This window comes from Ischnura elegans, chromosome 2 (genome assembly GCF_921293095.1).
Source record: "Ischnura elegans chromosome 2, ioIscEleg1.1, whole genome shotgun sequence".
NCBI lineage: Eukaryota > Metazoa > Arthropoda > Insecta > Odonata > Coenagrionidae > Ischnura > Ischnura elegans.
Window position 1 is genome coordinate 136,157,501 of NC_060247.1, and position 24,988 is coordinate 136,182,488.

The following is a 24,988-nucleotide window of genomic DNA, read 5'->3' on the forward strand; positions in this document are numbered from 1 at the left end:
GTGGTCACTCATTGACGGGAAATTATGTTGCACTCCGATGCTGGCTTTTATTTCTTTTCGAAATTTAATTCAATTCAAAATCTCGGAAACTTAGCTAATCTATAGAAAAGAGTATCATATTAAGGGGCGATACCATTTTTTATCGCATTGAAATATTTCTAAATCAAAAGTGGAATTTATACTCGAAAATGAAAAGGAGACTTCGTTGATTTCCACTAATTTATTTTGTCTGTGTCATGTCGTAAAGACAAAATAAATTAGTGGAAATCAACGAAGTCTCCTTTTCATTTTCGAGTATTAACTTCCACATAGTTGAGCCTAATAAAATTGGACGAATGAAATTAATACATTAATAGGAAAACAAATCAAGTAAATAATAATACCTAGTAATAAATGATCCTGGAATAACTCACTAACCAGGTACTACAAATACCCCATCAGACGTGTGGCGTTGAGTGTTTAGACAACAACCGTTTGCAAAATGAAAATTAGTGATTTGACTTCTGCATTCCACCTATCGTTAATAAAGTCGATTACTGTTTGGACAAAAAAAACAAATGTGTGTACCAATCTGACCGACGTGATAACTATCTCTTATTTTATCGTTTCTGACAGACCAAAGATAAAGTGGATCTGAGATGGTATTCTCTGTGCGGCTCTGAGAGTTATCATTTTTTTCATGTGTGTACGCCTGAATTTAGAATACTGCTAAAATATACACGGCATATGGCATCCCATTCATTGGTTACCAATGACTTTTTAGTATTTCCGCTAAGTTCAGGAAACTACTTCATCAACATCATTTCACAGTTGTGTCCGAAAGACGTCATTCTTTTCCACTTTTTCGGATCTCAGCCCACATTGCATTGAGCCAAATCTCCAGTTGAAATACGTCGCATACACTCGCATATCACCATGTGCTGCGAAAGTAACGATAATTAAATAATAGCGTTAATAAAAAAATGTTGGATAAAACTCAAAGGTGGAATTTTGCGCGAAGTTGCCGAAACCTGAGTCGCTTTTCTTTAAGTAAGCGAAGAGTTTAGCAGTTTCTACATTCATGTCAGAAAGAACCAAAAACTATCTTCGAAAACGTACTCCTGAAATTAAAGACTCATCCTGAAAATTCATTATCTAAAGGCAAATTTCCTCGCGAATCTGTGTTAGAATTGTTGATTTTATTTTATTTATTTATTCTATTGACTTTTCAGCGGAATAAGACCGTAATAGTGACTAAATTAATTGAATGCACTGTTTAAATTCGAGCACTCGATCGCTCCGATCACGAGAGTAAAAATTTCATGCATCATCACGGTCGAAAAAAACTTAATCGCATCATGAGACACACGTTGCCGTGACGGAGGAAATCAACGAAAAGCTTTTGAAGGTGAAGGTTGGTCCATACTGACACGTTTTTAAGGATGCAAAAGAAAAGACTTACCTAAATATGATAAGGTTACATGATAGGAGAGAGTGAAATGTAGAGCTACATCGACCCATTTTTATAACGGTATGGTTACGGTGATGATATTGGGTAAATGCGATATAGTTTTAAAAAGCCAAATTATTTTTATAGATATGTAAACAGGTCATTTATTTACAACAAGAAGATAACAATTTACATCAGTCAAAATGATATTTCATGATGTTAGATAGCCAACATTTGATGTACGATAAAGGCAAGGTCCAGCTCCCGCAAAGACTTCAGGCTATCAACAGGTATTCCGGCCTCGTGACGTCATCGATGATGTTAAATCAGGATCCACTCCAGAGATTCCGTCTGTCATTCATTCAGTGGTGGTATCCTCCGTATCCGTGTTCCTCGTGGTGTCCGTGCGAATGGATGTAGACGGGGACCTTCTTGTAGACGGGATAGGGCTGCGGCACGGGGACCTTGACGGGGACGTGAACGGGGTAGGGGACCTTCTTCTCAACGGGATAAGGCACTGGGTGTGGGACGGGGACCTTGATGGGGACGTGCACTGGATAGGGGACCTTCTTGATGACGGGGTAGGGCACTGGTTTCTCCACCGGGACAGGGTAAGGCTTCTCCACTGGGTAAGGCACTGGCTTCTCCACGGGGTAAGGGACCGGGTGAGGTACGGGCACCCCCACCTTCTTGATCACGGGCACGGGAACCGGGTGCGGCACTGGAACGCGCACTTCCTTGTTGATGGTGATGACCTTCTCGTGGTGGTGACCCCCCAAGTCGTAATGCCCCCCTCCGAACCCGTAGCTTCCTCCAAATCCTCCTCCGTATCCTCCTCCATATCCTCCTCCATATCCTCCTCCGTAGCCTAAGCCGTGGATCCCCCGCTTCTCCAGCTGTTTCTCTGCTCCCTCATCTGAGGATGTTGCTGCCGCTTTAGCGTCCTGCTTGTCTGCGTCTTCAGACGACGAGACGAAGGCTACGCCCACGGCGAAGATGCACACTATGGACTGAATTGATAAAGTTCTTTTAGCAGAAGGATTAATAAATCAAATATTTTCTTGGGGCTTCGCTAAGATTGTTTGAGCAATTCTGAACAGAATATTTTCAGAGCAAGGCGTAGAACATGATCTCAGCCCAGCATTATTTTCTTATGCATGTCAGAAATGATAATTTATATGAAATATCATGTCTAACGGATACGTATGCGAAATTGTTTTACTCCTCACAATACTATCAGGAAAGAAAAAAACTATCCTAGTTCCAAGTTAATTTGTTTACATGCGAGCGGTTTCAATACAGTGACATTCAATATCTTAAGGCATTCAATCAAATTATTGTGGAACTAGGAAAATTTTATTCTTTCCTGATGGTCATGATGGAATTCCATTAAGTAATGCCTCGAACCATTGCATTTATTAAGTGTTATACACAATAAATGACGTTGATTTTGCTGTGCCGGCGTCAGAAGTCCAATGAATCCTTTGCAAGCTTACTTTAGTTTTATTTAATTTTGTAAACGGTTGGTATCTAGCGCCAGTGGCGCAGCGAGGGTGGGTTTTGTGGGATAAACCCCCCCCCCCCAGAGCTCAGAGAAACTTTAAAGTTTAATCCATTTTACGTCATTTGATTAATATACTTATTGGAGAGTGTAAGGATTAATAAAATATCCCTCAGAAAGCCATAAAACTCACCGTTTTGAACCATTTAAAAATTTCTGAGGGAGGGCTCCCGCACTTCTCGCTTATGCTGGCGGGTATACCACACACCCTAGGACTAGTTGCGCCTAAAACCCCCCCTAGCCTTAGTTCCTAGCTGCGCCCCTGTCTAGCGCATAACACCTATTAAAGCGGATCATAGGATGTTCATAGATTATAGTAGATGTACTCCGCGGTAATTATTTACCACCTATTTTTTGGTGGTTTTAATCCTATTAACATTATTATGATACGCATTTTGCAATCATTATATGACAGAGCTAGGTGTCAATCTCGGAGTTTAATGTGTTTTTGTGACGTTCATATGATTGGCCTTGGCCCGAGAGATTTTCAATCCAAGTTAGGATTGTTAATCTGCCAATGAGTGACGCGTTAAGTTATTGGAAGTAATGCTAGTATTTTACTATGTTCTATTTTCTATAGCACTATAGTTACACTTATTACTACCTAACAAGTTTATTACAATTATATAATTGTTGGCATTTTCCTTCACTTGTTTGTCTTGAGGGGAAATCATGTTTTGCGCTGATTAATGGATGACATCAATAGGAAATGAATGACGCGCAATAGGAAATTCTCTTTTTTTTAAATGAATACATTTTTCCCGAATATGAAGGCAAATTTTAGCCCATAAACTAGCTCAGCAAAACAAATTAGGAGCTTACGGGCTTTCTTTTTTAGGCTGACGTCAGGCAAAGAATAACCATAGCTATCTGGGATGCGTTCTATGTAGAAAAAATATTCATTTGGAAACCACCTCTGTGATAATATATAATCAGTATCAATCTTAGTATCATTGAACCCCACGTAAATTGACCACATAAATGATCGCCGGCTATTGCGCTACTTTTCTCAATTGCTAGCTTATTATTTGAAAACAGAATTATTGATAGAAATTGATTGTAGGATTCTGTGGAAATTGTTTAAGTAACGATTCCGGCATAAAATATTGAGAAAAGCTTACTGAAATATTATTAACACTACAAATAAATTAAAATATTATTTTCTCTACAGTTTCCAAGAATCGGATATTGAAAACGTTCTTGGAGCAGGTATGCTAGTAAAATAGCGTGAAAAAATAAAATATAACGAAGTATATTTCACAATTCCGGCATTGAATTTTGGATGAATACTGAGTTAATTTTGCAAAAAATAGTAGATTGAATACTAAGGATTTACACAAAGTATTAGTTCTACCAAATTGTTCACACATTTCCCAATAAACTGATAGCCCAATGTCTCTAAATACTGGACAGTTCTGTAATATGGGAAGCAAATGTAGTAGCGATAGAAGAATCAATCAATAAATTATAAGTTTAATGGACCAGGCGGAGAGAGTAATCCACAAAAAGAAAGAAATACTTGCAGCTGGATATTTAAACATCAATAAAAGGAAACAATGTATCAGAATTTACATTATGATTATACTTCTCCACGGATTTGAATCATAGAGAATGGCATGGATAGCAGCGGTGAAATTAAGGGAGAAGGCATTCCTAATGTTTGGTCTGTAGGAGGAATTTTTAGAAAATTTATCTGATTCATTTATAAATATAGATATAAAAGTCGAATATTTCAATCGTGTCCATCTGACCAATGATCATAGAATTACTTGGTGTATGTTTAATATGCTATATTTTTTCTAGTATCATCAAGAAGATGACTGCTAGACAGGGTATTGAGCTCGGCAAAACTAGTGATTAATCAGTGATGATTTTCGAACAAAATGAGTGATATTTCTGTTACAAATTACTCACCAGGATCTTCATGATTCCTCTTCCGCAGTTGCTTCTTCTTCTTGTTCGGAGGGAGGTGCTTGGGTGAGTGACGATCTATGCTTGCGATGGGTGCCCTTATATTCCTCACGATTCGCTTCGCTCGGTACACCCATCCCTCAGGGATGAAATTCACTCAACCCTTCAGTCCACTCTTTGATTATCCCTCCCCCAACCCCCGCGCCCCCCTCGCATTAGCGGTGATCCGTTGAACCAACTCTCCCTTTACCCGATCTTCCGATATCCTCTGCGATTATAAAGCGACTGACAATTAAAGCCGGACTCAACTTCCGTGAAGCCATTTATGGAAATAACTTTCGTGCTTTAAATGATCTACACCCAGGTTATGCGATGATTAAGTGGTGTGAGAATAGGTTCTTTCCGAGATACACCAATTATTTTCATCTCTGATCGTACTAATAACTACATATATCCCTCGGCTGACAGGAATTCGCTTAACACGGTTTTAATTAGAACACGACTGGTTCTCAACATAGGAATAATCATTTGAGGAAATATCTGTGGCGAGGTATCCCTTGATTTCGTTGTGGCCCAAAACTAACTACTCTCGATAAATGATAGGGTCGTTGTGTCAAATTCAAAATCGCAATCATTGCAAAAAATTACCAACCGAATTACCAACAATGGACGACGCAAGAAAGAAATCGTTTTTAGAATGGAACAGGCAAACACGTTATTTTACAATAAAAAGAATCTACTTACAGCTGTAAATCCAAGCATTAAGGAAAGAAGTTAGGAAACGATTCATCAGATACTTGGATATGGAACATGGAAGCGAGGCTTGGATGTCGACAGCTTCAGAGAAGTGAAGAAATATAAATATAATAAGGATAAAACGGATCGACCGAGTAAGTAAGTAAGGAGTAAGTCCTAAGAAGAGAGGGAGAAAAGAGAAGTCTTCGAAAAACCCTTACGAGAAGATGGGGCATGTTAGTTGACTGCATTATGAGGCATGATGGCCTGAAAAAGACAATCGTAGAAGGACAGATGGAGGGGAAGAAGGGACGGCCCAGGATGAGTTACATAGAACAGGTCATGAAGGATGTAAAAGACAAGAAATGTGTCACTTTGAAAAGGCTGGCGGAAAGGAGAGAGAAAGAATGAAATGAAAGAGAAAGAATGGAGAGCTGCGTCAAACCAATCTGAGGATTGTTGTCTAATGATGATGATTAATGAATTTCAGATATATTGCTACATATTGGCCATGACCTGAAGGTAACATGACAATTGAATGAAAAGCCTGCCCAAATAAATAGCAAAGTAAACGAAAGGAAAATACACCGATAGATACAAATGATTCAATAATGAATACCATGCTATAAAAAAATGAAATTGGAACCAAATAACCTAATTGAAAACGCTCCCGAATAAACCATAATGACAAAATCAAGGATAGAGGAACATTTAATCTTAAAAATTTTACTATTTGCGGCGAAGATCATTTTAAAAAATTTCAGGTAGATATTTTCCACACCTTTATTCCTCTATGCAGGAATGATTGCTTCAAAATATATGTTTTACGATTCTTAAACTTAATTTTGAATTTTTAATCGTTCCTTACTATGTAGGAGGGAGAGGTATGGTCTTCTTGAAATCTCGTCTTGTTGAAAGTCTTCTTGTAATTATTAGGAGAGGATATTTCTACGTTTATTCGTTCGTCAGACCGAGAAAATGGGATTGCGGGTGGTGTGGGGAGATGATAAGTCATGACATAACACCCCTTGCTTACTTTGGAGTTCGGCTGATGGCGTCTCTTCATCCATCCCTCGCCAATTGGTGGTGCTTAGCAACTGTGTCGCCGGCCTCGGTGGCGGCGGGGTAAAGTCCTCGCCTGCCAAACCGAAGGTCGCGGGTTCGAGTCCCGCCTGGGTAGGTTGCCCCTATCCAGGGCATGGTTGTGTGTGATAGTTGTTGTTTCATGTTATACCCCCCGATGTAAAAGGCCTTGTGAGCTGTTTTCGGGGCGATGGAAATAAATAAATAAATAAAAAATAAAAATGTTGGTTTTGGGGCAGCAGAGAGAAGATTTATTCTTCTATTTGGGAGAGCAAGCTAAAAGTGTACAGCATTTCACTCGCCGATAACTCTACATAGAAAAAAATCATTCGCCTTGACCGGGACACGAACCCAGATCCCCCGATTTCCGGTCGAGTGCTTTAGCGGACCGAGTAAGTAATGAAGCCAGTAAAGATACCGAGGCGTCATTCCTCCCTGCGGAAAAACATGCGTATCCCTGTCAAGGTGAATAATTTTTTCTCTTTGGAATTTTCACATAACTTTTGCATTTCGGGTGACTCCGTTACAGTTGTCACCGTGGCTATATATTCCCGGTGAACTTAAAACATTTTTTAGCCTTTCCATGCAACCATGTTCCTGACAATTGACTTTATTTCAATAATGTTAAACAAAATAATAAATATTTTTATGCTAATTAAGTTTCCTATGGTGCTGCAGAAGAGAAGAAGTCAAGACTGACATTAAAATAGGGAAACAAAAGCAGGAAGAGGTGAATGAATTCTGTTATTTAGGAAGCAGAATAATTAGCAACGGGAAAAGCAAGAAAGAAATAATCAGCAGAATAGCCCAGGCGAAGATACACTGAAAAAACACTTTGGATATGAGAATCGTAGGTTTGGGTGTCACACCCAAAGCTGAGGTGAAGGAAAGGACTTGTCCATACATTTGGTTGTGTCACCCAAAGGGAATGGGTGATGAGGAGTTGGATGTTCCAACTACTCCTTTGGTTGCTACATCCAAAGAAGATGACGAGTACTTTGGGTGTGAGAACCAAAGCGTTGGGTAGCTCATCAAAACAATGTTTGGATGCCGAATGAAAAGTTTAGATCACCTGCCCAAAGGATTGCGCCCCTACTCCTTCCTCCCTCCTATTCAGCCCCACTACACTTTAATATTGTTCTTTTTCAACCCATTTCTAACAGTGCAACTAAAAAATGAGAAAACCTAGCTCTGTAGTTGTCATAATACCTATCTATTATCACATAATTCAACATATTGTAATGTACGTGGGTGGAAAAATAAATATCCCCATTTGTAGAACACTAGAAAGAACATTTATTTCCAATATATAAACACACAGTTACATAAAATTCACTCCAAACACACAATTTTTCTCAATCTCTTCTTGTTCATTCTCCTTTCCTCGTCAATAACCTCCGTGCCAACGCTCTCGATGATTACTCCGCAAGACTCTCGATGAATCCACCGTTATAATATCATAAAAAGTGCACAAAACACAGTGAATTAATATCATTATCAAATTCTATGCCAATAACATAAAATATTACTAAAATACAATCACAACATATTATAAATATCATCGGGAAATACAAGAAACGTGAGACAATTTAACCTCAATAAATAAAGGTCAATGTTAATAAGCACAGCAGCACTTCCGACAAAATATGATCTGAGAGTTTGAACTTTGTTTTAATAAGCACATAGAAATAACAATAGGAATCAGAAGAACTCATAAGCAAAGGGTGGTAGTGCGGGCATGAGAATTAATGCAACATGGCGGTGAGAATAAACACAAAATGGCCGTGAGAATAAACAACAACTCGCAACTTACCAGCGAACACATGGATATAGGCTCCAAGTCCAGCCTTCGATAAGAAATTCGCCGTCCGCTCGTCCATAATCTCGAGCAGCAAGAGCAACGAAGCACAAGAGGCAGCAGAGTTCGCCCGTTTTGCCCACAACAAGTCCACACGTGTCTACGGCTTCCACGGCTGAACACAGAACTGCGGGTGCTAGAGAGCTTCATGAGATTACCACCAGAGCGCGTAACAATAGATTTAGATTTCGCACCTAAACCGGTAGAGTGCACTAACCATAACTTTGGTTCTCCCATCCAAAGGACGTTGACTGGACGTGTTTTGGTGTGAAACTCTTTGCCTTTGGTTCCCACATACAAAGAGTTAGTTCTGATGTCGCATGATTCTTGATGGCGCACCCAAACCTCCCCGCCCAAAAGGGTTTAGGGTGTAGCATCCAAACCTGTTCTCTCAGTGTAGCATTCACCAAAAGAAAGATCTACTAACTGCGGGAAATTTTAACATAGAAGTAAGGAAATATTTTATCAGAACTTACATTTGGAGAATGCTTCTCTACGGAAGAGAGGCATGGACAATGACAGACGCGGAAAATCAAGGGGTAGACGCTTTCAAAATGTGGTGCTACAGAAGAATGTTGAGGATAAAATGGATCGGCCGAATAAGTAATGAGGATGTCCTGATAAGAGTACGTGAAAAGAGATGCCTCATGAAAACCTTGACAAGAAGACGGAATAACTTTATAGGCCACATCTTGAGACATGATGACCTGATGAAGACAATCGTCGAGGGACAAGTGTATGACAACAACGGAAAAGGAAGACTTAGATTATATTAAGATTATATTTAACAGGATTATATATGCACAATCGTATTTTTGCGCGAAATAATAAGTTAAATAAGTATATCTGCGCCGCTATGAGTTAAGTGTCTCCAAGAGAATGAGTCCAACAATATTAAATGTATGCTTTTACACTGCTGAATCCCTCAGTTTCCTATTTCACGGGGTGCCGCGGGAGAAAGTGAAAGGGGGAGAGTGGGATCTCACTATTTCGAGGCTCATCCATCTGTCCTGGCACTGAAGAGTATCCTTTGCACTTTCCGTTGGCTGGGCGGGGGATGCAGGAGTAGTCGAAGTGTGGAGGGGTCACTAGTAATTTGGGTTAATGTCGCTCTCGTGGGGACGACCGACGGTCATTCGCGCTAATGAGGGTTCAACCTCGACTTCGAGCCTAATCCGACCCTTTTCGGGGACCCGAGCTCGCGAGGGATGGACCCAAAACACCGGGAGGGCCCCCACCCATCTGGGCCACGTGTGGTACATTTTGCATTAACCGTAATTTGAAGTCTATAACGACGTTGTTACCTCATTCCCTTCTTCATTAAATAAGGAAATATCTCTTTATTGAGGCCAAAATCTCTATATTTTGGGGCATATAGACTTCATTTTCCCATTAGACCGTTTTCCGATTGTCATGACGAGACGCTCATTTCGAAGTGCATTCCCAATTGGGCTCACGATGTCAAATATTTTATTCCATTTGTTTACCTGGTTATCTAGAGACCAAGTTCAGTAAAATATTAGTTGCGTAGGAGGTGTACCTACTCATGGCGATTGATTAAAAGGGTTAAGGTGCGTTTGGTGGGGACATGGAGCAGGTAGTCCGAAGATGGGCGTGGTACACCCTCCGTAGGGTCCTTAATCCTCAACCCTTTCCTCGACGCGTTCGCCCTCGCTGGCCCGTGTCTTGGACCCTCCCAGGGGGGGCCTCCCTCCCGAAAAGTGACCGCTATGACTGCAATTTGGAAATCAATCAATCAATCCAATAATAAAAAAATGACTGTTTGCATAGTACTCCTGTCAATCGTGCGATCAAGTACGTCTTTGAAGCGTGATTCTGCGATGAAAAATAACGATTTTGTTAACTTTGCTAAACACGCGGCTGTGGACCACCGGAAAATGGCAACAGCGCTTTGGAATGGGCAAAGTAGCGGGCTGTTTGAATGAGTTACGAGCATGATTTTGCCATCTGGTACCGCTCATTTGCACGCCAAGGCTTCAGTTAATTTACCTTCAGTTCCACATAGTCTCCGATTAGATAACCTGCGTCGAGATAAAGGGTCAATTATTCCCTAAGACGGATATTGAAGGGTTAAAGCAGTCGAACTACTTCAAAAAGTCAAAAAACACCCGAAAGGTGGATAGGTTGTGTGAGTTTTAGACGGTGACTGCGAGTCCCTTTACGTATTTTCTCCAGAGAAATGAAATAAAATTGCGGCAAAGTTCTTTGTATATAAGGAATCTTAACTGCTGACAAAAATGCACCCCATTAATGATCATTCATTCAAAGAGGCGCTGCCAGGTACGGTAAAATTCTTTACTTCTTGTTAATCTTGTTAGTGTTAATACCTCATCGATAAACTCGAATGGAAATCTCTATAAGACCGCAGACTGAAAAATAAACTCAGCCTAATTGATAAATTCAAGAGACATGTATTTTCTGGCGAAGGTAGACATATCTTACCAACGCCAGCATACCACGTAGATCGAATCATAAAAAAAATATATGAGAGATAGACTGTGGAACAGACAGATTCAGAATTTTTTCCGCAATTTATAAGAGACTGTACAGACAGCATTAGAACTCACAAATAGATTACATGAGTTATATTGTAGCTTATAACTTACTTAAACATTAATGCATGTTTCTAAATTTTCACGACGGCTCATAATGCTTGAAAAAATGCTTGACAAATTTATATTGATAAAAGAAGACTATAATGAACAATGTAAAACAATTGACCCAGTATAATTTGATGTTATTACCTTTTCTAAAAACTTACTGAATGGCCGTCGTATCTCACTTTGTCGTCGCCCTTTCCTAGTATTTTTTTACAAAACCCAATTTACTTAATACCTGTTATTTCCCGAATATATTTTATTCCACGATAGATGATTTTTGAGGTTTCACATGATCTGCGCTTCCTGAATCCATGTTGACCTCTCATTAAAGTTTTGCGCGTCTAGGTGTTTAATTAATAAGCTGAATACGGTGTGTTCATCTACATCTACATAATAACCTGCGAGCCCCCTCTAGGGTGTTTGGCAGGGGGTGATAAATCACCAGCATGCAGCACGCATTAAGTTTTACAAAGGTTAGTAGGTTACACTAAAAGTCATCTAATCTACTTATGCGTCTATCGCTACCGTTATAATTTCTTATTGATCGTGGAAAAAATCGATCGTTTTACCTTCAACTTCCCGGACATAAGACCATGATGCTCTTGAGTTATTCCGTAACTGCTCTACTAGTGTTTTTCTTTTAAAATTCGTGAATGCATTCCTGAACGCTTCCTTCGTGGCGGCTTGGGACAACTATATTGTTCATTTATTAACTCAACGATTCAAGATTCAACCCTGGTCTCTGTTACGGTTACCGCTTGGCTGACGATTGAATTCTTTACAGCTATAAATACTCCACCTCCAGCTCGATTCCTCCAGCTCCAGATCGAAATCTTACCAAGATCCGGGCAACATTGGTTAGTATCAATGTACAGTATTGATACTATTGTACTGTTCCGATTAATGCTCAGAATTTCGGCAAAGACGGATTAAGTTCATTGTATGAATTGCTATCTCATATGCCCATGGAAAAATTATGTTTGTTTTGGAGTTATCCTTTAGACTAGTTTAGCTAATTTTTTGCTACCTGCTCGAAACCCAAGGTAGTCTTGACCGACTTTCATTAGGCTGAGAGTCCAGATCGGAATTTCCGACATCGCCTTCATTCCTGCTACCCTCCATGTATAATGCAAATTGCACTACATTTTGGATGGTCATTAATGGGGTGCATTTTTTTTTAGCGCTTTAGAGTCCATATCTACAAAAAACTTTGCTGCAATGGCTGAAAGAGGACTGAGTAGTATATGTGAGCATTTATGTGTGACAAATTCAAAGAATACCTGTCAGTGCGATAGTTAACGTATTCTTTAAAAAATTCTTTCCTTTCTCTGGGGAGAATATATAAAGGGCCTCGCAATCACCGTCTAAAACTCACGCAGCCTTACCACCTCTAGGGTGTTTGGCATGTGACAATTATTTGCTATAGCGTTATTATTACAGCGCTATTTACCTGTAACTCTCTTACGAATAATCAGAAAGCCTTAGGGCTAAAATAATGGCCATATTTGCCCATTATTTTTCGTTTGAATTCATTCGATGCCCCCAGAAGAGTTTCCTTTGTATCATTTTTCGATTTTAATAATTGTCCCGCATTTATTTTATTTTCACACAAGAAAGATCTACACGTGTCTTTTTCATTTTTGCGAGAGAAATAAGCTACTTCTCCCCCATTAGACTCCATGTAGAATACGCTGTCAGTGTTTGGGATCCTCGTGAAATAGGCTTAAAAAAGAGTTAGAACGCGTGCAAAGAGGAGCTACCAGGTTCGTAAAAAATCATTACGATAGTCTTGGGTGACTGTAGCATACTTCACATACGATGTGGATACGGAAAAGAATGGAGAAGGTAAGATGGACGGAGAGTAAAAGGAACAACGAAGTGCTGGATATGGTTGGCGAGGAGAGACAGCTTTTAGATGAGGTACGGAGGTGTCAGAATGTATGGATGGAGCGAATACTTAGCGGGGATGTTGAAAATTGTGTGAGAGGGTAGAATGCTAGGGAAACGAGGAGGGAAGGAAAAGAAAAGGATTTTTAGATAGATTAAACGGGAGTAAGCCATACAGTGAATTGAAGAAGGTAGCGCTCGACGGAAAGTGAGGCTTCCAAATCACTTCTTTAGTACTCCATGGAAACCTACCTTAATCGGTAGAATACTATAATAATATATGATAAATTAAAGAGCAGTGTATTTTCCGACGAAGTTAGCCATATATTACGGGCGCCACCATACTACAGGAAATCAGATTATATAAATAAACTCGCTTAGCTCGCTGGGGGGGCTCTGCCCCCCCTAGGCCCCCCCTAAAAAGGCCTGCGGCCTGTTATGCTCACTGTGGGAGGTCTTACACTTTTTGTTTGCTACTTGTTACTTAAGGATCGTTTACTTTTAAGCTGGCTAGCTTAGGTATAAGCAATATTTCCACTTTCACGTAAAACGAGCGCATGGTACGTAGGCTACAATATGAATGTAAATATTTATAAAGAGAAACGTTTTTCTGAGGGGCTAAAAAAGTAAAATAAATTTCTACGAGTTTCTCTAACTTATTCAATTCAAATACAAAAAACGTTGAGACCACGTTCCAATGTAACACCCAATGCATACGTAATATCATAACATAACAACTTAACGAATTACAATGAAAAACACGTTTATTAATTATTTTCCACAAAACTCAACCAAATTCTTGATATACGAATAAGATGTAACAGCTGTTCCCCTTCGTAAGCGAATTACGTTGGGACTGAATATAAATATCTAGAAACAAATGCGCCTTAGCATGAATTGGGGCTAGTATAACGAATTTTATCGAAATATTATTTATCGTGATCGCGAATGATTTCACTTCAGAAATACCTCTATTTAAAGTTTTAATGAATCGGGATACACAAATATCTCAGCTTTCATATCCAACGCAATGCGCAATAAATCTGGTGAGTAACGGCCTTTGGTGTACAAGACATTGTGAATGTCAAGATTTCGATAATTTTTACAGTAGAACTTAGTCACTCAAGGAAACGTGATTTTCACAAGACAAATAATTGAATAAGAAATACCTTTATTTGCCCTTATCTTCCATATTGTATTATTCACTGCCTATTCTCTCTTGCAGCTCACGGATAACATTGTACATTAAAAAGGACATTAACGGAAAAAAGAACGTAAACAAAAATAATAAGTTATCACCATCACAAAAAATGAAAATAAAATCATTTTTACCTACCTATATTATGTAAGACTTGTTTAAAAGTCTTTCTACTACAATCGTGTATCGCCAACAAGATACGAACTACAGGCAACAGCACGAATCATATTTCTAAATAGGCATTTAGTGCACTTGTTAACTTTGAAATTAATAACCACCACACTTTCGATGTAATATACCAAAAACAACAACTAATTTCTTACCTTATATTTCTCCGCTTTTGATTTGAATGCGCTTTGATTTAAACAGATGTTTGTTCTTGCGGAAAGAAGACGCAAAGAAATAGACACTTCAAATATTACTTTCTTAATTTCCTTCCTTATATTTATCAGTTTTTCGTTTCTTTTCCTTTATCTTCTTTCCCAATTTAGCTCCTCTTGTTTTCATAAACAAATATGTTGCTTTGATTGTTCGTTTGTATGACTGCCGCGCCGCCATTGGAATTTGGTGGTCATTTTTTGAACTAATCCCCATACTCACTTTTAATTGAATAGACGGATAAATAATTGTAAATTTATAGTTTTCATATTTTTTCCTGGAGTTTCAGACAATTTTAGAGGGGGTCTTCATAAGACTTTTTGTCGTATCTCGTCTCGTTCACCCCAAACATTTGTATAGGTGAGGGAATGAGTGGTCGTAAGTGGTCTTTATGGTAAATAGATTAAGTGAGGTAGGCTGTAGACCAGTCTGATTCAGAATATCTTCTTTTCCACGATCAAATAGAGACTATAACGGCAGTGTTAAAACTCCAAAAATGATTAGATGACTTGTATTGTTGCTTATGTAGAGCGATGGCTAGGTTCTAAAAACAATTATCTCAAAAATAGCAACCTTTCGGGAGAGCAAAAGAAACTATTCATATTTTTAATTGTACACTGAAATTCAAAATCAAAAATACATTTATTAAATAATAAATTCAACAACGATTTCAGAAGGGAACTTAGAAAGCAGAGCAATTTACACAACGTGTACAGAAAGTCCATTACGTCATGTAATAAATTGAAGGAACTTGAAGCTAAAGAAAATTACGCTCCACAACGCTCAATAACTAAGGAGTTAGCTCCACAGATCACTCCTTACTAAGAGATAATATCTAGAAGTCACTATCAGAAGGAAAGTTATCGCTAGACTGGAACATTGCAAGCGTTACACCCATATTTAAAAAGGGAAACAGACATGACCCAGGCAACTACCGTCCAATTTCAATAACATCGATCATAGGCAAGATACTTGAGCATATCGTCGTTTGCAATATCATGACTTTCTTGGACAGACGTAACTTCCTCCATGACTGTCAGCGCGGATTCAGAAAAGGTAGATCATGCGAAACACAGCTCAAGCTATTTCATAACGATATTCTAAAATCTGGTGAATCGAAAAGACAAGTTGACGCATTTTTTCTAGATTTTAACTTAATCTGAACAAATGTATGTCGGTATATTTCTTGCGGAATTTGACCAACTATAACCATTTTTATTCTGTGCATGGTATTAACCTAGAGACAACAGACGAATTGAAGTACCTGCGAGTTACCATAACCTTGAACCTATCGTGGGGAACACGTTTAAGGAATATCTGAGGCATGGCCCGGAAGACATTAGGATTCGTCAAGCGTATTGTGGGAATATTTACGGATGAGCAAGTGAAAGAAATGTGCTATTTCGCAATCGTACGTCCGCACCTTGAATATGCAGCGAGTGTATGGGATCCGGTACCGAAAGACTTAATGCGCGATCTGAATAAAATACAAAGGAAGGCTGCGCATTTCGTCAAAAACTGCTACGGGCGTACAGACAGCGTTTCGCAGATGTTAAGCTAATAATACTGGGAGCCGCTGGAGACTCGCAGGCTGCGCACTAAGCTTAGATTGCTTGAACAATTGAGAATAGATGTCTTTAAGGGCGACACGTAGAACAAAATATCAAAGACAAACTATATTTCCAGGCCCGATAGAAGCGATAAATTAAGAGAGATGTTTTGCCGAACGGATAGATATAGAAATTCGTTTTTCCCCCGGACCATAAAAGACTTAAATAAATGCTAGTCACAACTTTGTAGAGCACTTCATTTTTTATACGTAGACGGCTGGTATCCTGACACCCCATTCCACACGCCTTTTAGGCAGCTTGCGGGGTATAATGTAGATGTAGATGAACCATGAGGTATAAAATATGTGCCTTGTGGTCAATAATAACAGCCTCAGTTCTGATTTCGCACTCGCTGCCAAGAGGTCAAGGTTGTTGTAACCCCTGGTAGATGTATTTTGCATAATAATATAATACGTAAAGGGACTCGCAGTCACCGTCTAAAACTCACACAACCTATCCACCTTTCGGGTGTTTTTTGACTTTTTGAAGTAGTTCGACTGCTTTAACCCTTCAATATCCGTCTTAGGGAATAATTGACCCTTTATCTCGACGCAGGTTATCTAATCGGAGACTATGTGGAACTGAAGGTAAATTAACTGAAGCCTTGGCGTGCAAATGAGCGGTACCAGATGGCAAAATCATGCTCGTAACTCATTCAAACAGCCCGCTACTTTGCCCATTCCAAAGCGCTGTTGCCATTTTCCGGTGGTCCACAGCCGCGTGTTTAGCAAAGTTAACAAAATCGTTATTTTTCATCGCAGAATCACGCTTCAAAGACGTACTTGATCGCACGATTGACAGGAGTACTATGCAAACAGTCATTTTTTTATTATTGGATTGATTGATTGATTTCCAAATTGCAGTCATAGCGGTCACTTTTCGGGAGGGAGGCCCCCCCTGGGAGGGTCCAAGACACGGGCCAGCGAGGGCGAACGCGTCGAGGAAAGGGTTGAGGATTAAGGACCCTACGGAGGGTGTACCACGCCCATCTTCGGACTACCTGCTTCATGTCCCCACCAAACGCACCTTAACCATTAAAAGTGATACATACATGTGAATGAAGAAGGTAGTAGGTGGTTTTAACGTAGTTTTTTTTCATAATTTGCATTTTTTATTGCTCTGTAAAGGTAATGAGATGATAAAATTTGTCGAGAAATTGGCCATTTTTATCGTTTAGAAAAAGATTGAAGTGACAAATATTCCTTTCATTGGCCTACATTTCCAATTTTTAAACGTCAGAGGAAGTCATGCGAATGTTTTGAAAAAACGCTGAAGGACGCGACGAAGGCGACGTCCACGACGAAGATGCATACTATGGACTAAACATAATCACATTATGCACTAGACTAGATGCACATTATGGACGAAAAATAACTATGACATAATGACCATAGTTTTGTGGAATCGCCATTTACATTGGTGCATTGGTGCTAGAATAAATGGATTTAGTTATGATTATGAAATATTGCATATTTTCAGACTAATGCGCTCTTTTTTGAACTGGATATCAAATGTATTCCTAAATTTCTGTTTACATAGAATTTTATTTCTTGCGTGCTGGAACACAATTATTTGATGCGTTTTCACCATTCGTCTCTAATAAATGAATTTATTTTGACGTTGATTTGCTTATGATTATGAGCAAATGCAGTCATATGGGTGTTCTTTCAGTAGTAAAGGTGATAATAGAATGTATAAACTAACAATAACAATTATATTTCCCTGAAAAAATTGACGTTGTCTATTTCCTTTTGGCTACCATTTTATTGAAATCAGCACAATGCTACCAACGGTAATAGGAAAAGCATTTACACGTCAATCTGAAAGCTCAAATAGCTGATGAAATTCAAGTGAGGGAACCAATTTGAACTAAGTCGCCCATAACTTTACTTGCAAAAAATATACGCCGAAAAATTGTAATTAATGAACTTTTTCCATTAGCTAATTTAGGCTTAACTTTAGAATTATAACCGTAGGTCAGCAAAACAGTAATATTAATCGTCAATAACTGTCTATGAGAAAGCTTGTTACTCCCACAATTAGCATCGCTTTCATGTTATTCGCAATTAATTGGAGAGCAAATGGCTTCCTAAATCAACGATGTAAATCTTAATACTGGCAATTCCCAATTTCATTGGACTAAATATGTAAGTACGTAGAGTAAATCTTCCTTTAAATTCATGATCCTATGGATTGTGTGCTCAATTAGAACGATATAGAAGGGTAGCTGTTGCTGATGGAAGCTCTTAAAAAAGGAAGAAGATTTGGAAGAAAATTCATTGACTGTTACAAAAATCAATGTAATAATAAGATCCAATTATGAATCAGATAGTGGTTGGTTTCGTTGCACAAAATATCCTTCCATAGCTCGTAAAATTTCGTACGAGCATTTTCGTGGCCAAACTCCGTAGAGTCTGGTCATCGAAGGGGTCCATTATTTTCATTCTTTCTGTGGTGATATCCTCCATATCCATGTTCCTCAGGGGGTCCGTGGGAGTGGATTTAGACGGTGGCACATTCGTATTTAGAATCGGGCACAAAAAGCTGTTTAGGGTCGAGATGTTGACCGGTCAATGCTATCAATTTTTTGAAAGATATCTCAGAGCCAGGGGAGAGAAGCTGGAATTGTCTGCCGAGAAATGTCCCAAGAGCAATTATGGTGCCAAATTTCCTCCATGTATGTCAAAAATTTAATTTACAAAACAATTACCCATTCTATTATGAAACCCGCAAGTAATTTCCTGTTTTCTCTTGACTTTCGCCTACGCCATATTCTTCCAAGTACTTTATATTGCCGTCCTATTATGTAGATAATTAAAGCAGATCGTTAGCATTGCTTGATTTTTTTCTGAAAATCTCCCTTTACTTTTTCAAACGCATATTTCGGAGTGCCTTCCTGATTGAACTGACGATTTCAAATATTTTGTCCTCTTTGGATTATCTAGTGACCAAGGTCAGGAAAATATAAGAACATAGCAGGTGTATTCATGGGGATAGATCATTAGTGAGGAATATGAGTGAATGAAAAAGTTAATAATTTTAACGTAGTTTTGGACTCTTAATATTACATTTGAACTCCGTAAATGGGAATGAGATGATGACGTATGTTTTGGCCTTTTTTATCGGTTGGAATGAAGTTGAGATGACAATTATTTCTTTCATAGACCTTTATTTTAAAATTTCAAGTATCAATTACACATACTTTTCAGTTATAACCACGGGTTGTGGAAAGAGCAATTTCTGATGCAATCCTTTTCCAAGACGGAATTGTTTGAAGCGTATAGGAACTTCAGCGTTGCTCATTTATTGGTATCGAGATGAAGAGAGGAATTGCACGAAATATCCTTCCTTAGCTCGTAAAATTTCGTACGAGCATTTGCGTGGTCAAACTTCATAGATTCTGGTCATCGAAGAGACCCGTTATCTCCATTCAGTCAGTGGTGGTATCCTCCATATCCGTGTTCCTCGTGGTGTCCGTGGGAGTGGATGTAGACGGGGACCTTCTGGTAGACGGGGTAGGGCTGCGGCACGGGGACCTTGACGGGGAGGTGCACGGGGTAGGGGACCTTCTTCTCAACGGGATAAGGCACTGGGTGTGGGACGGGGACCTTGACTGGGATGTGCACTGGGTAGGGGACCTTCTTGATGACGGGGTAGGGCACTGGTTTCTCCACGGGGACGGGGTAAGGCTTCTCCACTGGGTAAGGCACTGGTTTCTCCACGGGGTAAGGGACCGGGTGCGGTACGGGCACGCCCACCTTCTTGATCACGTGCACGGGAACCGGGTGCGGCACTGGAACGCGCACTTCCTTGTTGATGGTGATGACCTTCTCGTGGTGGTGACCCCCCAAGTCGTAATGCCCCCCTCCGAAACCGTAGCTTCCTCCAAATCCTCCTCCGTATCCTCCTCCATATCCTCCGTAGCCTAAGCCGTGGATCCCCCGCTTCTCCGGCTGTTTCTCTGCTCTCTCATCTGAGGATGTTGCTGCCGCTGTAGCATCCTGCTTCTCTGCGTCCTCAGCGGACGAGACGAAGGCGACGCCCACGGCGAAGATGCAAACTATGGACTTTAGAAAATAAAAATAGATTTTGTGAAATCAAGATATGTATGGTGAAGACTAGAATAAATTTCTTTAGCAATGGTTATAAAAGGTTCCATTTTTTCAATAGTAACTTTTTATTAATCACAAGGTTCAAGAAACTATGAAATTTTCAATTCAATGAGTTCGTTTATGAATATTTTTCTTATCCTGATGAGGATATGTCTCATCTTTTTTTTAACTTTTGACATAAAGAAATTATGTCTTGCGGGATTCATCGTTCAATATGGGTTGGGCGATTATAAATGATAGAATGTAATAGAATTTTCTTAGTTGTTAACACTAATATGATTTGATTATGGACGGCATAAATATTTCTAAAGCATTAAGGTAGACAATGCGTCCCGTTTGAGCCCGTTTTGCCAAGATGACTCTAGAGGTACACTTGTAAAAGGTCCCTGTTGCATCGAGTATTATGAATGAAATAACTGCTTGGTAGGATAGTAAGCTCTGCTTTTTTATTAGATTAATCTGTACGTATCACTAAAGTAATCGTTATATTGTGGCAATTGAGCAAGTGATGTTTCTATGATAACTTTCTTTTAGTTAATTAAAATTGAGGTGATATAAATATAGCATTCATAAATATTTCTAAACGCATAAACGTTATTTTGCATACATATATTCCTTTTCATGCCCTTATTATGAATGACTATAGAGTTCTTTGAATGAACAAAATGCTAAAAATCTTATTTCAATATTAAAAAGAAATCGATTTCTAAAAATCTCTGCAAATTAAAGATATTATTCTGCACGGATTACCGAAGTAATCGCGTGATATTTGTTACCGAACGAGTGATATTTGTGTTGATTGCTCACCAGGATCTTCATGATTCCTCTTCCTCAGTTGCTTCTTCTTGTTCGGAGGGAGGTGCTTGGGTGAGTGACGATCTGTGGGTGCGAACGGTGCCCTTATATCCCTCACAATTCGATCCGCTCGGGTTACTTCGTGGGGGTGCTGCGCTTCGATGAAACGAAGAGGCGTTGGTTGACCGCGGATTCCCCCGACTCTCACCGTATCAGTGCGAATATCAGTAGAGAGCGCTCCATACGTCAAGAGAGCTCAAAAATGGCGAAGTTTCCATAAGCCGAGGCCAACATTGAAACCGCGACTTGGCCTCAAAAATACCTTACCTCACCAATTAGGTAACTCAAACCTCAGTATGTTTTTAGCCTTACCAGCAGCACATCGCCACGTCTCTAAATTTATTTATTTATATCACACCAAAATCAGCACTAAGGCCTTTACATTGGGGTTATAAACAAAGTAAATTATGTGAATTTAATTAATAAACATGTATAAAAATAATATCATAAATAACAACCATTTTCAACATATACAATACATACAAAAGGTCGGTGTCAAAAAGATAGACTTTTCACTTGGTTATTAAAATTGGTGCGGGAGGCAAAGATGTCAAGACAGGAAGAAGTATTGGAGATTGAATTGAAAATAGAAGGTAGGCGGAAAAAGAGGAATCTAGAGATAACGGCAGACTGAAATTGGGCTGGTGTATTGCTTCATTATTGCGGGTTTTGCAGCGAGCTGGAATGCTTAGTGAAAAGAATGTTCGGAGATCACTGGATCTGAAGGACCCATTCATGATGCGGTAAAGAAATTTGATGTCTAATGCCAACCGGCGGTGGCTGGGGTGTAATAATCCTACTGAATGAAGTATTTCGGCACGTGAAGAGAATCTGAGGTGAGGTATGCGATGTCAAACTATTGCTGAGAAGAAATTGAGTGGACGGCTGATTAATTTTAGTGTGGTGGGAGAAGCAGTTGACCAAATGGGAGAGAAATATTCAAGGATGGGTTGCACACATCCAACTGTATCCAATCCACTTCTGTTCCAACTCTCCTCATTTCTTTTACGATTTGATCCTTCCAGCTTAATCGTGGCCGTCCCAAAGGTCGCATTACTCTTGGTAATCCGATCCGTCTGACACATCTTTTATCATGGTTGTACGTTCTCTACTCGATACACGGCCTGCCCACCTGATCCCACCTGCTGGTTTTCTACTTTTGAATTGTGATACTATCTCGTTATATAGCTCTCGTGGTCCTTTGATATTTTGTTCTCCACATTCCATCATCGTTTATTTAGCCCTAATTTTATCTAAAAAGTCTATTTTGGAACACTCATTATGCTGGGAATAAAACTTACCACCTGTCTTTTTTAATTCTGATACTTCCGGATCTCCTTGAGTGCGAAACTTAATCCAAGTAAAACTTCAAATATATTTAAACAATACGCAAACAAACGCCTTCGTTGCGAACATTTTGAATGAATTCTTCCTGCAGAGAGCAGTGGCGTAGCCAGGAATTTAGTTCGGAGGGGGAGGGTGTAAAACTAGGGGGAGAAATTATTTTAAAACCAGGGTACTAAGTAGAGGGTTTTAAACTTATTTGAACACTTTTTATAACCGAAAAAAACTTCATTTTTCAAAGAAATCATTCGTAAATTCATCATTTTTCAATATTTGGTTTTCTTTTGCGATGCAAAGTAAGTGTTCTTTAATATTTCGGGGGGTGGGGGAGGGTCCGGAACCCCCTCGCTACGACACTAGCAGAGAGTAAAAAGGGGATGGAATGACCCACCTGAAGAAATTTTTAAAATCTTCCCCGTAAATATTAAATTTTTAACAGTATCCCTATAGTATTCCTCATATATTAAAATAGTATTCCTCGATTCTGGGTTTATGTCATTGTGGTAAATGAGGGAGCGTAGAAATGGGCTATTCGGTTCCAATTGCACTTTTTAGTAGTATAGTATTCGAGTTGGTGTATTTTTTGTATCACATCGGTGTATGTTCTATACCTTTACTTTGCTCTCAGGTAGGTAGCCTTTTCATTTATTTATTTTAACTGTCATATTACCACCAGGCGATAGCATACTCGTTGCAATATGTATTAATTAAATAAATTCCCAATGGTAAATAAGTCTTCTCGGGAATTGCACCAGGTGAGTTGATGACCCATAGCCGGCTTTTCAATGGCTTTTCCCTCTAGGGCTGTGCGAGACCCTCGACCACCCGAGAGTGTCGACAGTCGAGACGAGAATTTCATTTCTCGGTATGGTCGGGACGAGACTCGGCGCGGCGAAAGTCTCGCCTGGGCCGAGAGTCTTGACGAGAGTGGAGAAGTCTCGCCCCTTCGAGATTTCTCGACACCCGTCGAGACTCCCGGCTCCTCGAGAAAAATAAAACTATTTCAATTATAGACATTGAAAAACTTTTAACAAAAAGATTATTTTAAGACATCTTATATATTTCCAAAACTAAAAATAGTTGTAATATAATATCGGCATTGACAACTTAAGCATATTTTATTGTTTATTTAACCAAAATTGACAGGTAACCATGAACCTTAGTTACCGTAAATAAACATTGCAAAAAAGCATATAAAATTCAATAGAATTAGACTGTGATCTCTTCTTTTTTGTTAATTTGTAGGTGAATGTTTCTTTTTTATTATATTGCTATAATAAGAAACATTGCAGTAACCCTCCAACATGCCTATGTGTCAAAGTTATATGCTCAATTTCATTTTAATCCCTGATAATGATTTGTAAATAAACGGAAACATCGGCAAAATTTACATTCCAATTTAAATACCTACACTCCAAGATTCAAATTTTATATTAAATATTGAGGTCAGAAAAAGGAAATAATTTTTTTCCAAAATAGGGTTGGGAACACTATTAGAATCGAGTACACTCTTTAAGAAATTGGTTGCAGAGGGTAAATAATTAAATAAAATATTTTTATAATGTGAATAAATTCATAAATGTCGTTGGGGATACCCCAGTAACCTCTATCATCGGCTGATTGCAGTGTTCATCGAAAATTGTCACCTTGCCCGGGAGTCTCGACCGGTGTCGAGAAATTTCGAAGGGGCGAGACTTCTCAACTCTCGTCAAGACTCTCGACCCAGGCGAGACTCTCACCGCGCCGAGAGTCTCGTCCCGACAATGCCGAGAAATGAAATTCTCGTCTCGACCGCCGAGACGAGACTCTCGCACAGCACTACTTCCTTCCCAATCATCCAGAGAGCGTTGCGTGACGATTTTAGTGCGTGGAGGCTTACGTACGGCGAAGTGCCAAGTCTGTGTTATCAGGCATATAGATCATTGTTCAGCGTTCACTTAAGTGAGTCAATGGCGAAAGGTCGATTGTCAGTCGCTGCCTATGTCAATCACGACCCATGTCAATCACAACGGATGCCAATCACGATCAATGTCATTCGTGACCGATGTCTATCGCTATCCATGCAACACTATGATCGATCAATATACCGATATAATATCACGATCGACTTCAGTCGCGAATGATCGACCAACGACGTATGTTGCAAATGGCCAGAAGATTGTATCGTTATCGGAATGATCCTACATCATCAAATTATCACGCAAAAGGTATCAATCATGTATTCTGGTCGTTCACGATGAGAGGTACAGTAAATACGGATGTGGTCAAGTATCAAAAATTAATATTAAACTGTAAAAATATCCAATATAACATTCTAAGAAATATATTTAAAAATTTTAAAACAAAAAGAGAAAATTGATGTGACATACCATTCATGCATTAAATGCAATGCACAAAATATTGCAA

General features: G+C 39.2%; 1 protein-coding gene across 1 annotated transcript in view; it reads right to left on the bottom strand.

Moving 5' to 3' along the window:
* The window catches only part of LOC124153266, a 40,480-nt gene that overhangs the window by 11,633 nt on the left and 3,859 nt on the right, over nucleotides 1-24,988 (bottom strand). The window contains exons 3-5 of the mRNA XM_046526364.1: nucleotides 19,709-20,338; nucleotides 4,905-4,979; nucleotides 1,795-2,439 (exon numbers count right to left, since the gene is read on the bottom strand). Coding sequence (XP_046382320.1) covers nucleotides 1,795-2,439; nucleotides 4,905-4,979; nucleotides 19,709-20,338 — 1,350 coding nt within the window. The remainder of the gene's footprint in view (nucleotides 1-1,794; nucleotides 2,440-4,904; nucleotides 4,980-19,708; nucleotides 20,339-24,988) is intronic.